The sequence below is a fragment of the Rhamphochromis sp. 'chilingali' genome (genome assembly GCF_963969265.1).
Source record: "Rhamphochromis sp. 'chilingali' genome assembly, chromosome: 1".
In the NCBI taxonomy this organism is placed as follows: domain Eukaryota; kingdom Metazoa; phylum Chordata; class Actinopteri; order Cichliformes; family Cichlidae; genus Rhamphochromis; species Rhamphochromis sp. 'chilingali'.
Window position 1 is genome coordinate 11,606,880 of NC_137929.1, and position 15,630 is coordinate 11,622,509.

The 15,630-nt window shown below is 43.8% G+C and overlaps 2 protein-coding genes across 2 annotated transcripts in view; both read left to right on the top strand.

Moving 5' to 3' along the window:
• LOC308403394 (NACHT, LRR and PYD domains-containing protein 12-like) overlaps positions 1 to 15,630 on the top strand; it is a 1,254,170-nt gene that overhangs the window by 1,221,921 nt on the left and 16,619 nt on the right. Inside the window, exon 17 of the mRNA XM_080892754.1 lies at positions 12,297 to 12,473. Coding sequence (XP_080748880.1) covers positions 12,297 to 12,473 — 177 coding nt within the window. The remainder of the gene's footprint in view (positions 1 to 12,296; positions 12,474 to 15,630) is intronic.
• Positions 211 to 3,751, top strand: LOC308403800 (uncharacterized protein). Its single transcript, XM_080893553.1, has 4 exons — positions 211 to 762; positions 3,143 to 3,235; positions 3,348 to 3,497; positions 3,604 to 3,751. Exons 2-4 carry the CDS (start codon positions 3,147 to 3,149, stop codon positions 3,719 to 3,721), a joined length of 357 nt encoding a protein of 118 aa, XP_080749679.1. The 5' UTR covers positions 211 to 762; positions 3,143 to 3,146; the 3' UTR covers positions 3,722 to 3,751.

The window sequence follows — 15,630 nt, forward strand, 5'->3', positions numbered from 1 at the left end:
CTTTCTAAACAGAATTCAGAATATTGATGTTTGAGATGGAAGGTGTTTCTACAGGATCCTGATGGACACTCAAAGCTTTTATAAAATGTTCTCATTAGTTGTTTACAGCAGAATATCAATGTATGTGAACCAAAACAAAAAATAAAGAAAGAAACAAAAGGAGGGTGTGGTGTTCAGGAAGTACAGACTGTAGCTCAGCAGGTAGAATTACTAACTGGAAGGTTGGAGGTTTGATCCCTGGCTGCTCCAGTCTGCACGCCACGGTATCCTTGGGCAAGATGTGGAACCCCGACTTCCTCTCCGATGCATCCATCATAGTGTCATTGTTAGAAAAAGAAGTGCTTGTGTGAATGAAGCACGCTGTATAAAATGCTGTGACTGCTCATATTGAAAAGCAGCTCATAAGAACTGGTTCATTTTCCAGATAATTCCACTATTAAGACAACAGACATTTGGGAGGCTTTCTCTGAGAGTAACACTGAAAGTCTTGCTGCTCCTCCACAAAATGAACTTCAGATTAAAGACACAGCTCAGCTAAACACAACTCAAACTAATCTACACTATTTTTCTTTATTACGCAGCGTTTTTATAACTATTTCCAGATGTTTCTAAAGATGAAAGCAGAATTAAACTCCAGCCTGATGCGTTTCTGAGGTTCCTGACTCTGACCGTCCCTCAAACGCCTCTCTGGGCGTTTCCTTCCGTCGCTTTTACTTTCGCTTTCGTGAATGTTGTGGCGCAGTTGATCGTCTCGAAGTTAAGGTAACGTTAGCAGTCTGTACTGTTTTCCTGGCTGACATCAGCTGTGTGCAGCTTAGTTTCAGCATAAATCTGCTTCGTTTTATGTGAGATCAGAGTCTGGGAACGAGACAGAAACAGTTGATGATCAGCAGCTGAACTCGATGTTACTGTGGATCCACTGACTGATGTCTGTAGGCAGCTTCTCCTGCCTCCATCAGTCTGTGGCTGTATGGGCTCAAATTGTGGTCATAAATATTTTGTACTTATAAATCAGGATTTGTAGGTGGAAAAATAATTTGTGTGTGGACTTAGCCAAGCAATACGTGTGAAACTCTGCACTCAAGTTTCAAGTACGACCCTATTTTTCTGCCTTTCATCTGATTAGCCAATGTCATGTCAATCACAAATTTAACAATCCAATCAGAGAACAGGTGGGTTTGGCTATTTGAGTGGTGCTTTATGAAGCTTCAGATCCTTGAAGGGAATAAATGCCCCTTTTCATTCCTTCATCACTAGGAAGTGTTACGAGTTCAAAATTGGGGATCGAGACAAGAGGAAAAACAATGATTTTAATGATCACACGCGTGGGAGATGGACACTGTATGCAGACAGCATCAGATCTCAAAATGGTGGAGCATTGCTCAAACTCTTATAGCCTCTGGTGCCTCCACCTTATCATAAAAGCCTAAACATTCACATGCTTTCTCTCACACGGCGCCTAAGCTACGACCTTGGCTCCCTGTTTATCTGCTCCTGCTGAGATGGGGCAGAAAACTCCAGCATGTTCTGTTCTCTTCTAATCAGACAAATAAGGCGATGACTTTCTGCAAACAGTATTTCTTATAACTCAGCAGTATAATGCATCATAAAACAATATCCTTCATTCACAACAAGCCAGCAGTCTAATGTAATGCAAATCAGTTTAACAAATGCAATAGTTATCAGCTTCTTCTAATTCAGGAGAATAATGCAAACTAAAACTACATAATAATTCACAATCTTTAATTAGGGGTCTAACGTGGCATAAAATAATATTATAATTTAACAGAAGGAAAACAGTCTGTGGTGGTCCGAGTTTTGTGATTTTTTGTGTCACAGGTTTACGTGCTTAGTTAGCAGTTAGCATTAGCAGCACATGCTGCGTCTGATGTGAAAGGACCTTTATGCTGCGAAATGTGACTCACAGCAATGGTCCCGGGTCAGCCCTGACTTTGTGTTAAACTAATCCTAAAGTAATAATGGTAATTCTAACCACTGACATACCACAACTTTATCCTTTCAACAGCTACTGAAAGTTAGGGATTGACATGGCATTGACCAATCAAATGAAAGGAAGAAAATAGGGTCAAAATTTGTACTTGTAACTTGAAACTTGAGTGCAGAGTTTCACACGTATTTTTTGGCTAAGTCCACACACAAACCTTATTTTACACACACACAAATTCTTTTTACACATACAAAACTGATTTACAAGTACAAAATATTTATGACCACAATTTGAGCCCATAGGTGGATGTTGATTAACTGCTGACAGTGAGACAGGGCTGTCCTAAGAGTTGCTTTTCGGAAGTCGCTGCCAACACTTCATCTATAAAATGCATTTCTCTGCTCGTTCGCTATAGTCTGCTGTCGTATTTGTATGCAGGTTATTTTCAGTTTAACTGCTGATGTTCATTCATGTATTGTAGGTGAATGCGTTGATGATTGATCATAAATTAGTAAACTGGCCGTTTTTGTTCAATAATTCCTGTTTCATGTTCAAACCGTCAGACAGAAACTCTGCGTTTGTTTTTATGTTCTTCAGCCTGTTGTTCTTGAGGTCATCTGTGATGCGTTCAATGACCCTCCACATGCTCTGAGGCTCATTTGAAGAGAAACAGAACTTCATCTTTAGAGCATAAGTGGGTTTTTGCCCTCTTTATGCCCGCGGTCAGGCTCTGTTTATTGTAGTATAACACTCATAGGACACAGTGACCCGCTGCACACACACTGCACACACACTGCACACACACTGCACACACACTGCACACACACTGCACACAATGACAGCTGCAGAGTTTGTGTCTGATGTATTAAGTATGAAACACTGTTGGGTTAAAATCTGGTCAGAATGAATCCAGGTGCAGGTGTGTCAGTTTAGGACCACTGGACTAACATCCAAGTGCTCACAATATAAAGTGTATTCTGTAGTAACATCCTGGTGTTGCAGCAACAGTCCCACATGGAAACGTCAACACTCAAACTCAAAGTCTCTTTTTGTCAACAATAAAATGACAGCAGACCAATTTGAACAAAGTTGGTAAAAAGCTTCAGAAATGAGTAAAATATTAAAAAGTGTCTGGATGCTCAATCATCCAGTAAATCCCCAAAGAGTTGATTCTGTTCATCTGGACGTTTTCAGCAGCATGGATCAGTGTGAGGACAGAGAGGAGGGAGTCCCTCCCTCTAAAAGCACTCTGTGTGGGGAACATGAGAGCCAGACCAAAGCTCAGAGGTGAGATGACCATCTCTAACTGTCCATGACTCTTCTCCATGTCACAGCTCAGCACTCACATCACTGCTCCATCATTATTCACACTCATACCTCTGTGTGTGTTGTTTTAAAGCCCAGAGCTGTGGGGCGTACCAGGCTCAGCTGGACATAACCCTGAAACTAATCCAGAGCCTGGACCTGAACCCAGCTGTGTTTCCTTAAAGAGCAACAGGTCAAAGGATATTGGTGTAAACTTTAACAAAAGTCTGTTATGTGACAAAGAGTAAGTACATTATTTTTATGAGTTTGTTCATCATGTCTTTAATTTAATATTTCCAGTTTTTCCTTCCTGTCTCATGAAGCTGTTACATTTATTGTTTTTCTTTTAGGATCAATAAGAGGCCAGAATCTCCTGGACCTGAACCCAGCTGTGTTTCCTTAAAGAGCAACGTGTCGAAGGATTTTTATATAAACTTTAAAGGATGTTCTTCTGTTGCTGAGAGGTAATGTGTGTCTAGATGTTGTTCCTGACTCTGTATTTTTGAATAAATCCTCATGTTTAATATCAGCTCAGCTCTTTTTCACACATTTCTATGTTGGTATGTGAAGCGGTGTGTGTTGGAGTGTTTCCACAAACACAGCAGTCAGAGTGGAAAGAGTGGATGTTGTAGGAGGTGTTTGTGTAGTGAAGAGGCTGAGTGTCTGTAGGACTCCAGCTGCTCCAGCAGGTGTCTCCTTTGTGCTTTGCTTCAAACACAGTGTAGGGAGGAGCTTCCACTCAGGTGTTTCAGGTGGTATAGCCTATGGTTTAGTTTGACTTCCTTCTGCAAACTCAGCTGCTCTGTTGCTGATACACGTCTCCATGAATATGATTGATCAGATGCTGCCAACACCATGTGTTTCATGTGAGCGCTCAGCTGAAACCCTGGGTTGACTTATCGAGTTAATAACAAGCTTCACGTGACTGTGAATGCTAAAGTGAATCCAGATAAAGGAACGAGACCCTGCTAATGTTGGACTCACTTCTTAGTGTAGATCCCAGGAGGAAGTTCAACATAGCCATTCTTTGTGCTAGCTCGACCAAACCTGAGACCACAGTGCAGGATAATGATCATCATCTGTCTCTGTCAAGGACATTTAAAATCCACAAATAACAAACATAATTATATTTGATCATTAAAAATCTCTTTTCAATTAAAAAAGCATGAGCACACTGGTGGATTACAGAAACATGAAAACTCATTAACAGTAAAGTTAATTTAGGCGTAAACAAAGTGTCAAACATACTTAAGTAGAAGGACTGATGTTTGTGTTAAAATACCTTCTTAAAGCTGAAATACTGATTCAACTTTCTCCAAAGGTTGATTCTGTTCATCTGGACGTAGCGTTTTGTGGGAGAAACATTTCGTCTCTCATCCAGGTGACTTCTTCAGTCTCAGCTGACTGCAGGTTTCAATCGTATAAACAGTACATTTGCATAATGACTGAAACCAGCCCACTGAAGGAACAATGGTGTCACGATCAGGCGAATTACACACAGTAGTTCGGCGTGCCCGTGTGGCGTGCTGGCTAGACTCCAACGCGGCGAAGGCTAGCGGTGGGTTGGAAGAGACACGCAGTTATTCTAGTAACGATCAGTGCACGAAGCGTGGCTTCGGAACTGTCGTCACAGACGGAGAGCGAGCGGAGCCAGGATGAGAAAAAGGATCGAAGGGAAAAACACTCACGGTTGCTGAATCAGGCGGCAACTGACGTCGGCAAAGTTTCGGAGCTCCTGACATGAAGAGAACGATGTCTGAGCGGCGAACAGGTGGGTGGCGTCTCTCCTTTAAACCCGGCCCCGTGATCAGCTGATCACCAGCTGACAAATGGGCTGGGAGGTCATCTTAATTATGCAAATTCTCATGACCATTGATCAATGTCCATGAGTCCCATTCACAGAGAGTTGGGGAATGGCTGCAATCACAGCATTGTAAGATGGTGACAGATGTACCCTTAGGCCCCCTCCTCGATTCAGAGATGGTCTTTCCCTTTTCACGTAAATGGCCTCCTTGACTCCGCCCTCCAACCAGCGTTCCTCCCTACACATGATGAGGATGTAATTGAAAGAGTGTCCACTGGCCTGTAGGTGTAAATAGACTGCAGAGTCCTGGCCTGACGAAGTAGCTCTTCTGTGTTGTAGCCAGAGGTTGTTTGGTTTCCCCGATGTATAAATCCTGGCAATCCTCCTGCACTTAACAGCGTACACTATGTTACTCTGTTTCTGTCGGGGGACCCGATCCTTGGGGTGGACCAATTTTTGGCGCAGCGTGTTTTGGGGTTTAAAAGCCACAGAGACCCGGTGTTTAGAAAAAATGCATCTCAACTGCTCCGATACTCCTGACACATCACTACAGGTTTTCTCTTAGTCAGCGGTTGTCCTTCTCTCCTGGATCGGCTGGAGCTTTCTTTAGGAGCCGTTCCAGCTTTGACAAAAGTCCAGCTGGGATAACCACATTTACACTTCGGCCAGATGAACAGAATCAACTTTTGGAGATTTACTTTCCTGGATGATTGAGAATGCATCAAGACGTTCCTCTTAAAGTGTTATTCAGTGTTGTGACAGTCAGCTGCTTCAGCTGCTGCTGGGATGGGCTGTGGCAAAGAGAACAGAGAAAATCCAAATCAGAGTTTTTCTCTGAATTAAAAGCAAGGAAACAACAATATATTCTACATGGTGAAACTGATGGTTTATGGTGTTTTGGGTCTGTTTTTCTGTATTCATGTAGATAAAGTGTAAACTCAGATGAATTATACCATCAAATGTTAAAGGAAAATATCAGGATGAGTGTCTGTGAGCTGAGAAGGACGTGAAGCGAGCAGTTTATCCCAGAGCTGAAGCTGCTCTGTGTGCAGAGATGAGCTCAGATTCCTGCTGTGATTGATCAACAGTCACAGAAATGTAGACTTGTAGTTATTACTGCAGTATGGTCACAGCAGATACTGATAAACATGTATTATGAGGATGGATGATCAAGTTTCTCACTCTCTCCTTTAAATCTCAGTTTGTTTCTTCTTCACAGTTTATCTGTTAATTTATTAATGAATAACACTGAAAGAGTTTCTGTTATATTTCCCCTTGAACATCAGCTTATTAGGGCGGCATTAGGAAATAGCCCCCCTCCAAAGAATGAATAAATGAATGATGATAATAATAAAATGATTCAAAAGCAGAGCTCAGAGTGGTAGAATGGTCAAACATGGATCCACGGGTGGTTCAACTGCATTTGGTGACGTGACTAAAGCAAATCTTTCAAATAATCCCACCATCAACGGGATGTTGTCTCCTTTACTACGGTTACTTTACTTGGTCACCGTGTGAATTTCTTTGAAATGAACCAAATTCTTTTATTTGTTGGTTGTTGCATATTTAACCTCTACAGTCAGGAAAGGAGGAGATGAGGCCTCAACAATGTTGGGTTGTAGCTGTGGTTCAGGTTAGAGTGAGTGTCCATGGAATAAATGTAAGTCAGTGAACTGGAAACATGACTGTGTTCAAACTTTGTTTTCCTTTTTATAATGAGTCTAATCAAAGGTGGACAGAAGTATCTCCACTGTGACTTTTCTGTGTCACCATCAGAGCTTCTGCACAGTGTGGAGAAAGATCCAGAAGCAGAGCTGGACTGCAGACAGCCAGTCAGAGCAGCTGTGTACAAAGTAAGACTGAACATCTGTCTGCTGATGGACTCATTTCTGAAAACTGGACTTCTTGTGTTGTTCAGACATTGAAGAGTTTTCTTTCTCTTTAGTCTCATTGTTTTTCTTTCTTTCAGCAGATGTTGGTCTGCAGGAGGTTTTAGATGAACATAAGATCAGTCTGAGGAGGAGATGTGAACGTGTGACTGAAGGAAGTGATGAAACAGGAAGTAGAACCCTCCTCAACGGGATCTACACGGAGCTCTACATCACAGAGGGACAGAGTGAAGAGGTTCATACCCAACATGAGGTGAGGCAGCTGGAGACAGCTTCCAAGATGGACGCCCTCCATGACGCTCCAATCAGGTGCCAGGACATCTTTAAAGCCTTACCTGACCAACAGAGACCCATCAGAGTGGTTCTGACCAACGGCGTGGCTGGTGTTGGAAAAACCTTCTCAGTGCAGAAGTTCACTCTGGACTGGGCAGAGGGCTTGGAGAACCAACATGTCAGTGTGGTGGTTCTGCTTTCATTCAGGGAGCTGAACCTGATCAGAGATGAGCAGTACAGTCTTCTGGAGCTGCTCCATGTTTTCCATCCAACATTACAGAAGGTCACAGCAGAGAAGCTGGCTGTCTCTCAGCTTTTGTTCATCTTTGACGGCCTGGATGAAAGCAGACTTTCATTGGATTTCACCAACAGGAAGCTGCTGTCTGATGTCACACAGACGTCATCAGTCAGCCAGCTGCTGACAAACCTCATCCAGGGGAATCTGCTTCCCTCGGCTCTCGTCTGGATAACTTCCCGACCTGCAGCAGCCAATCAGATCCCTCCTACATGTGTTGACAGGCTAACAGAAGTACGAGGTTTCACTGACGCCCAGAAGGAGGAGTACTTCAGGAGGAGATTCAGTGATGAAGAGCTGTCCAGCAGAATCATCTCCCACATGAAGACATCCAGGAGCCTCCACATCATGTGTAGTATCCCAGTCTTCTGCTGGATCACTGCTACAGTTCTGGAGCACATGTTGACCACAGAGCAGAGAGGAGAGCTGCCCAAGACCCTGACTGACATGTACTCACACTTCCTGCTGGTTCAGACAAAGAGGAAGAAGAACAAGTACCATGAGGGACATGAGACGAGTCCACAGGAGCTGACGGAGGCTGATAGGAAAGTTCTTCTGAAGCTGGGGAGGCTGGCGTTTGAACATCTGGAGAAAGGAAACATCATGTTCTACCAAGAAGACCTGGAGCAGTGTGGTCTGGATGTGACAGAGGCCTCGGTGTACTCAGGAGTTTGTACAGAGATCTTCAAAAGAGAGTGTGTGATCTTCCAGAAACCAGTCTACAGCTTTGTTCATCTGAGCATTCAGGAGTTTCTGGCTGCCGTCTACATGTTCCACTGTCACACCAACAGGAAGATAGAGGTAGTGGAAGACTTCCTGGGAGATTTTTGTTATGATTCTGACTTTGATTTTGACTATCATGATTATACTAATTTGCTTCGGTTTCCCCACATTAAACCATCTCTGGATGAATCATCTCTGGATGATTTCCCGAGGAGAGCCATGGAGAAATCCCTCCAGAGTAAAAATGGCCACCTGGACCTGTTTGTTCGCTTCCTTCATGGCCTCTGTCTGGAGTCCAACCAGAGACTCTTAGTAGGTCTGCTGGGTCAGACAGAGATCAGTCCAGGAACCATCCAGAGAGTCATCAACAACCTGAAGGAGATGAACAGTGATGAAATCTCTCCTGACAGAAGCATCAACATCTTCCACTGTCTGATGGAGATGAACGACCTCTCAGTACATCAGGAGATCCAAGAGTTCCTGAAGTCAGAGAACAGATCAGAGAAGGAACTCTCTGAGATCCAGTGCTCAGCTCTGGCCTTCATGCTGCAGATGTCAGAGGAGGTTCTGGATGAGTTGGACCTGCAGAAGTACAACACATCAGAGCAGGGACGACAGAGACTGATTCCAGCTGTGAGGACCTGCAGAAAGGCTGGGTGAGTCCAGATGTGATCATTAGCATCATTGATCAGTGTAGGTTAGTAGTTTAATGTTGAAAATAAAATCAGATTGTAACCACAAAGTGTTTGTGTCCGTACGCTGCAACCTTCCACACCATTCCTTTATTGTACAGACTCAGCAGCAGCTCCATGGATCCCAAATCCAAGAGTGGAGAACAGATTTGAAGTGTGTCACATCCATGCAGTCACAGCTGTTTCCACCATGTTTCCACTGATATTAATCCTGTTCAATGACACGTTTCATATCAGTGAATATGTTCTTTAGGACGTCCACTGACATGTTTAAGTGTCCTGCTGGAAATCACTCAAATCATCCATGAAATCCATGAAAAATCCTTTTAGTGTTTCTAACTTCACCCTCTGTCCTCTCTCTCTCTCCATCCTCCTCACTGCTTCTTTCACTGATAATCACACAAACATCGTATTCAGCTACAAAATAACACAATAATATCATCTGATGATCATTATTATAAGAGCAGGATCCATATTTGATATCAGAGTAACACACTGCTTGGTTATGTGCAGTCATCATCAGTGACTGTGGGTCAAACAGAAGCTCTCTGATTGGTTGCTGACCTTGGTCACCTGTCCACTCTCACCTGTTTGTGTTTGCTCTCTCTTTGCTGTCTCCATCCTCTCTCTCCTTTCTCTCCCTCTCTGTCTTTGTACGTCACTCAGGTCCAATGGAAACAGTGACATTTACAAACCAATCAAAGACAAACTGATCCATGTCAGGTTATAACAATATTCAAAGTGAATACAGGCTGCTGCTGGACACAGACAGGTAACATCATTTTGACTTGCTGTCACCTGGATCTGGACTCATAAACACTGAAGCCCTGAACAGGAATACAAATCATTTTCTGCCAACTAGCGACACACCAGCAGATAATGGCTCAGAAAGCTAAAATGAGCCAATCATTTCTGTGTTTAGTTCCCCTGAAATCAGATCTGATATCAGCAGCTCTGAGTTCATTCATCATTATTGTCCAGTGATGAGATTTCTGCTCCGTTTGGTAACAGTCAGCAGGTTTTTCCTGCGTGTGGACGTGAACAGTCGTACCTGACAGCAGGTAGCAAACAGAGATCATCTTTCCAGCTGGAACTCTTCACTGAGCTGAACTCATTCAAAATGTTCTGGAGTCAAAACAGGAAACAGTCCAAATGTGTGTCTTCACTCTGACTCTGGATCAGATCTCAGTGACAGACTGTGGACATTATGGAAGCCTAAATGTGACACCATCTTCCTCCTTCATCTGCAGATTAAAGCCAAACAAAGATTCTCATTAAAAGTCTGCAGGTCTGAGAGAGACTCAATCGTTGTGTCATGTCAAACACAGTAAGAGGAGCTGAAGCACAGATGTGAAGAGTAGATTCATCAGATTATGACCTCACTCTGTTTTGTCTTCATATACATTCAGTCTGTGTTTATAATGCAGATTTTCTGCTTTTATAATAACACATTTTATATTTTCTATCATCACAGACTGACTGAGTGTCGACTCTCAGAGTCTCACTGTGAAGTTGTGGCCTCAGCTCTGAAGTCCAACCCCTCCCATCTGACAGAGCTGGATATGAGTTGGAGCAAGCTACAGGATTCAGGGATGAAGCTTCTGTGTGCTGGACTGGAGAGTCCAAACTGTCGACTGGAGACTCTGAGGTGAGTTCACTGACTGCGGCTGTTGTTGTTTTTCTATATTTCAGGTCTTTGATTGATGTTTGAAACTTTCTTTAGTTCCTACATGTTCAGGATGTGTCTGAAGACAAATGTGAAGAAGTTTGAGTGCTTTCAGAAATGTTGTCTTTCCAAACGACTGAACAACAGTTTTTCCTTTTGGCTCCAAACAGAAGTGACAGACTTGAGCAGGGTTCATTTAAAGGCTGACAGAAGTGGAGTGGTGACGGGGAGATGTTTGACAGGACAGTGTTTCAGCCTCCACAGGTTCATGTTGTGCTCCATCAGTCAGTGAAGATGAAGTCAGTGCTGATGAGGCTGTAGAGTGTGTGAGGGATGTGAATGAGGATGATGAAGATCTGATGATAGCAGATAAAAACAGGCTGCAGAGACTTTGAGCCATACAGGGCACACAGTGTGTGTACAGAACAGCTGAAATCATTATGGAGGCCTCACTGGAATATGGAAGCACCACAGTACAGCTTCAGTGAAGCATTAAAGTCTCTGATATGAGATGAGAAATGAAGCAGCCAGAGCTTTTTCATGAGTGGAAATCCACTGTGACTGTGAGCTGCTGCTACAGCCTCCAGATTAGCCAGCAGCTCATCCTGCTCAACATTTTCTCACCAACTTTAATGGAAGTGTGATGTTTTCAGCTGGAGTGATGGTCAGGGTGGCCTCCCTCTCCTCTTCTTCTCCTCTTCCATGCTTTCATTCATTTGGAAGTCCTGTAGCTGAGTTTGGGAGAGACTAACAGCCTCGGCAGCAGAGGGGAGAAAGGCTGTAACACCACCACTTTACTCTGTTCTACCTGTCACATCATTTTATCAGGAAACAAATGTGCTGATGTTTTTACTATGTTTGTCTTGAAGATGTAAGAAGATCACATGGTGCTTTTTATTATTGTGTTGGTTTGTTTGCTGTCTCTTGGATGGAGCCCAGCTGTGCGTGGCCCCTGGGCCTGTGGTCAGAGTGTGTGCTGGATAATCCGGCCCAGGATGAGGCCAAACTGACATGGGATGAAATGTCTGTCACATAATTGAGCTTAGTGTAGTTTCATTTCTGCACAATTTAAAAACAACCAAAACTTTGTTCTGTCTTTTCTATGTTATACTGTAGACTTTCTTTGATACTGTGTCCAAAAGGAGCAGCTTTTACTTTGAAGGGGAGCCGTCTCTGTTTCCTCTTCAGGTTGGATGATGGAAGCAAATGAGTGTGTGATGTTCTTTCAGTGTTGCACTTTGTAGACGCTCCCTGAGCACTGGTCTCACAGCCAGCTGCACATAGAGACCAGTGTTGTTAGTCCAGGTCAGAAGATGACTTGTTGGAATGAAAATGAGCTTGTAGTTTGTCTGCTTTAATAATGTGACTGGAAAAAGGTGTTGGACTTCAAATATGTCCATTTCTTTCACACTTCACCTTTAAAAGTGAAGCCTTGTGGTTCCTGGAAGGAAAAACACGACTTTTTCAAGTCTTTGTCCTGTTTTTATGATAAATGTACGACTTTAATGTGAAACATTCAGAGTTTTTTCTCTTGTTGTGTTTGTTTGAAGCTGCTTCCTGTTGGCTTCAGCTGTTTGGAGTTTCCATTTTCTAAACTTCTACATTCTGAACCTTCTTCAGCTCTGAACAGATGATGAAACACTGAATGATTTCAAGCTCACACTTTGTCTAATAAACTTACATCTTTCATTCTTTATACAGATTGAGGGACTGTGGTTTGTCAGAGATCAGCTGTGATTATCTGGCAGCAGCACTGAAGTCCAACCCCTCCCATCTGAGAGAGCTGGAGCTGAGCAGGAACAACAAGCTGCAGGATTCAGGAGTGAAGCATCTGTGTGGTTTCCTGGAGAGTCCAGGATGTGGACTTGAAACTCTGAGGTCAGTCAGCATGTTTTAGTTGTGCTGAGATGAATATGATGTGAAAGTTGTGCTGACACTAAACTGCAGACATCAGGCTGATATTATACTGATCCACACTGAGGATCTTCATGGTAAAGTCTGTTTTCTTCTTCTCTGGTTTAGTCCATTGACTGCAGCAGAACAATGTTCACATTTCAAACAGTGAGACTCAACGTATGGCCCGCGGCCCACACGCGGCCTGCCTACCTTTCCTGATTCAGAGAGAGGGGACCCTGATTAACTGTGTAGTGTTCTTCCTCACAGTTCTAAGTATCAGACACAACAATGAATAATCCACAGCTGACTCTCTTTAGCAGGTCAGAGGTCACGGCACACAGCAGACAGTGGGAATTATTAGAATAGAATAGAATAGAATTCAACTTTATTGTCATTGCACATGCACAGGTACAGGGCAACAAAATGCAGTTTGCATCCATCCAGAAGTGCTTTAGCCATGATATAGATATATTACAATATATATTAGCAATAATATAGATATGTAAGTATATTACAGAAATGGGTCTATTATGGTATGTTATAATGTACACGGTATGAAGTATGTTATGAATATTCTATAACTAAGTATGTACAGGCTATGAACAGGATATAAATATGAAATAAAAAACTATACAGAAATCTGAGATATACAGCTATACAGAAATATGAACTATGCAAGTTATAAACAGTTGTAGGATTAAAGATTATTGAATGTACAGAATGATTATTTACACAGAGCTATACAGTAGTGCAGTTAAGATAAGTGAGATATGTCGATAATTTCTACAGAGGCTATATAAAGTGCCAGTGGTTGTGAGTGGTTGTTCAGTTCATGTTATTATTGTGTGTTTGAGGGTACAGTTGTCCATTGTGTGTGTGTGTGTGTGTAGGTGGTTTTGGGTGTGTGTATGTTCAGTCCATGAGTTTAACGTGGGTCAGATGTCAGGAGGCAGAGTTCAGGAGTCTGACAGCTGTGGGGAAGAAGCTGTTCCGGTACCTGGTGGTCTTAGTCCGGAGGCTCCTGTAGCGCCTCCCAGGGCAGGAGGGTGAAGAGTCCATGTGATGGGTGACTGGGGTCTTTGATGATTTTCCCAGCCCTTTTCAGACACTGCTTCCAGTAGATGTCATGTATGGCAGGAAGTGGTGCCCCGGCGATGCGCTGGGCAGTTTTCACGACCCTCTGCAACGCCTTCCGGTCCGAGGCAGAGCAGTTCTCGTACCAGACTGTTATACAGTTGGTCAGGATGCTCTCGATGGTGCAGCGATAGAAGTTCACCAGGATGTCTGAGGACAGGTGGTTCTTCCTCAGAGTCCTCAAGAAGAAGAGGAGCTGGTGAGCCTTCTTGAGCAGCTTGGAGCAGTTGGTCGTCCAGGTGAGATCCTCGGAGATGTGGACTCCCAGGAACTTGAAGCTGCTCACACGCTCCACAGCCGTCCCCTTAATGTGGATGGGTGGATGTGGGTCAGCATTCCTCCTGTAGTCCACGATGAGCTCCTTGGTCTTCTCAGTGTTAAGCAGCAGGTTGTTTGTGTCGCACCACTCAGCCAGACAATCCACCTCCTCCCTGTAGGCGGCCTCATTGTTGTCACTGATGAGGCCAATCACCGCAGTGTCATCTGCAAACTTAATGATGGCGTTGGAACCATCAGCAGGTCTGCAGTCGTGGGTGAAGAGGGAGTAGAGGAAAGGGCTCATCACACAGCCTTGTGGTACACCGGTGTTCATTGTGATTGTAGATGAGCAGCGGTTATCAGCCGGACATGTTGGGGGCGGTTGGTCAGGAAGTCCAGTAACCATTTGCAGATGAGGGAACTGATGCCCAGGTCTGTCAGTTTCCTGATGAGTTGTGAGGGGTGGATTGTATTGAATGCTGAACTGAAGTCTATAAACAGCATTCTGGCGTAGGTGTTGTTGTTGTCCAGGTGTGAGAGGACAGAGTGCAGTGTGATGGAGACTGCATCCTCTGTGCTCCTGTTCTGGCGCTATGCGAATTAGTGGGGGTCCAGGGTGGGGGGGAGACAGGATTTGAAGTGTGCTAGGAAGAGCTGCTCTAAGCACTTTGTGATGATGGGGTCGTAGTCATTGAGGCTAGATGGGTTGGAGTTTTTGGGTATCGGGACGATGGAGGTGGATTTGAAGCAGGCCGGTACCACAGCGTGGGCCAAGGACAGAGTGAATATGTCTGTGAGCACTCCTGCAAGCTCCCCAGAACACGCTCTGAGAACAGCACCGCTCCTACATCGGATGCCATCAGGACCTGCAGCCTTGTGGACATTGATCCTGCTCAGCACCGCTCCTACATCGGTGGGGGAGAGAGTCAGAGGTTGGTGGTCTGGCATCATGTCTGTTTTGGTTGTGGTTGTGGGGTTCCCTCACTCAAAACGAGCATAAAAGTTGTTGAGCTCGTTGAGGAAGGTGACATCAGAGGATGCGGGGAGGGTTTGGTGGTCCTGTAGTCTGTAATGGTCTGGAGTCCTTTCCACATGCGTCGGGGGTTGGAGTTGGAGAAGTGTTCTTCTACCTTCTTTTTGTAATGGTGTTTGGCTTTTTTTTTTTTGTGATCAACATTTTATTGATTTATAGTTGGGGGGGGGGGGGTAGGTACAGACATATACAGCACAACTGTAAACCGCAGTAGCAAAGCAAACATTAGCAAACAAGGCATAGGGACAGCAAAGAAAAGACACAAAAACACAAAGTTAAAACCAATTATTGCCTCTTCCAGGAGATAACTCTGGATGAGAAGATTTTCCAAGCGTCAACAGTCGTGGGTCGAGCTTTATTTAATTTTGCTGTGGTATGTTCAAAACCAATAACACGGATAAGACATCGCCTCCAGAATGATTCCATACAAATGTCAGGACAGAACCATTGCTTTGTAATAGTCTTCTTTGCGGATGTGAATCCAGCGAACAACATTTTGCATTGCATTTGTTTTAAGGAGATTTCAGAGGTATCATTAAGGAGACAAAGACCAGGATTGGGAACATAAAAAACTTCCAGTACCTCAGATAACACAGAGTTTACAAAGACCCAAAAATTGGATACCACAGGACAGTCCCAAAACATGTGCAAAAACGTGCCAGGTGATGAATCATTGCAGATGTGACAGTGATACGTAGCCTGTAGTTTCATCTG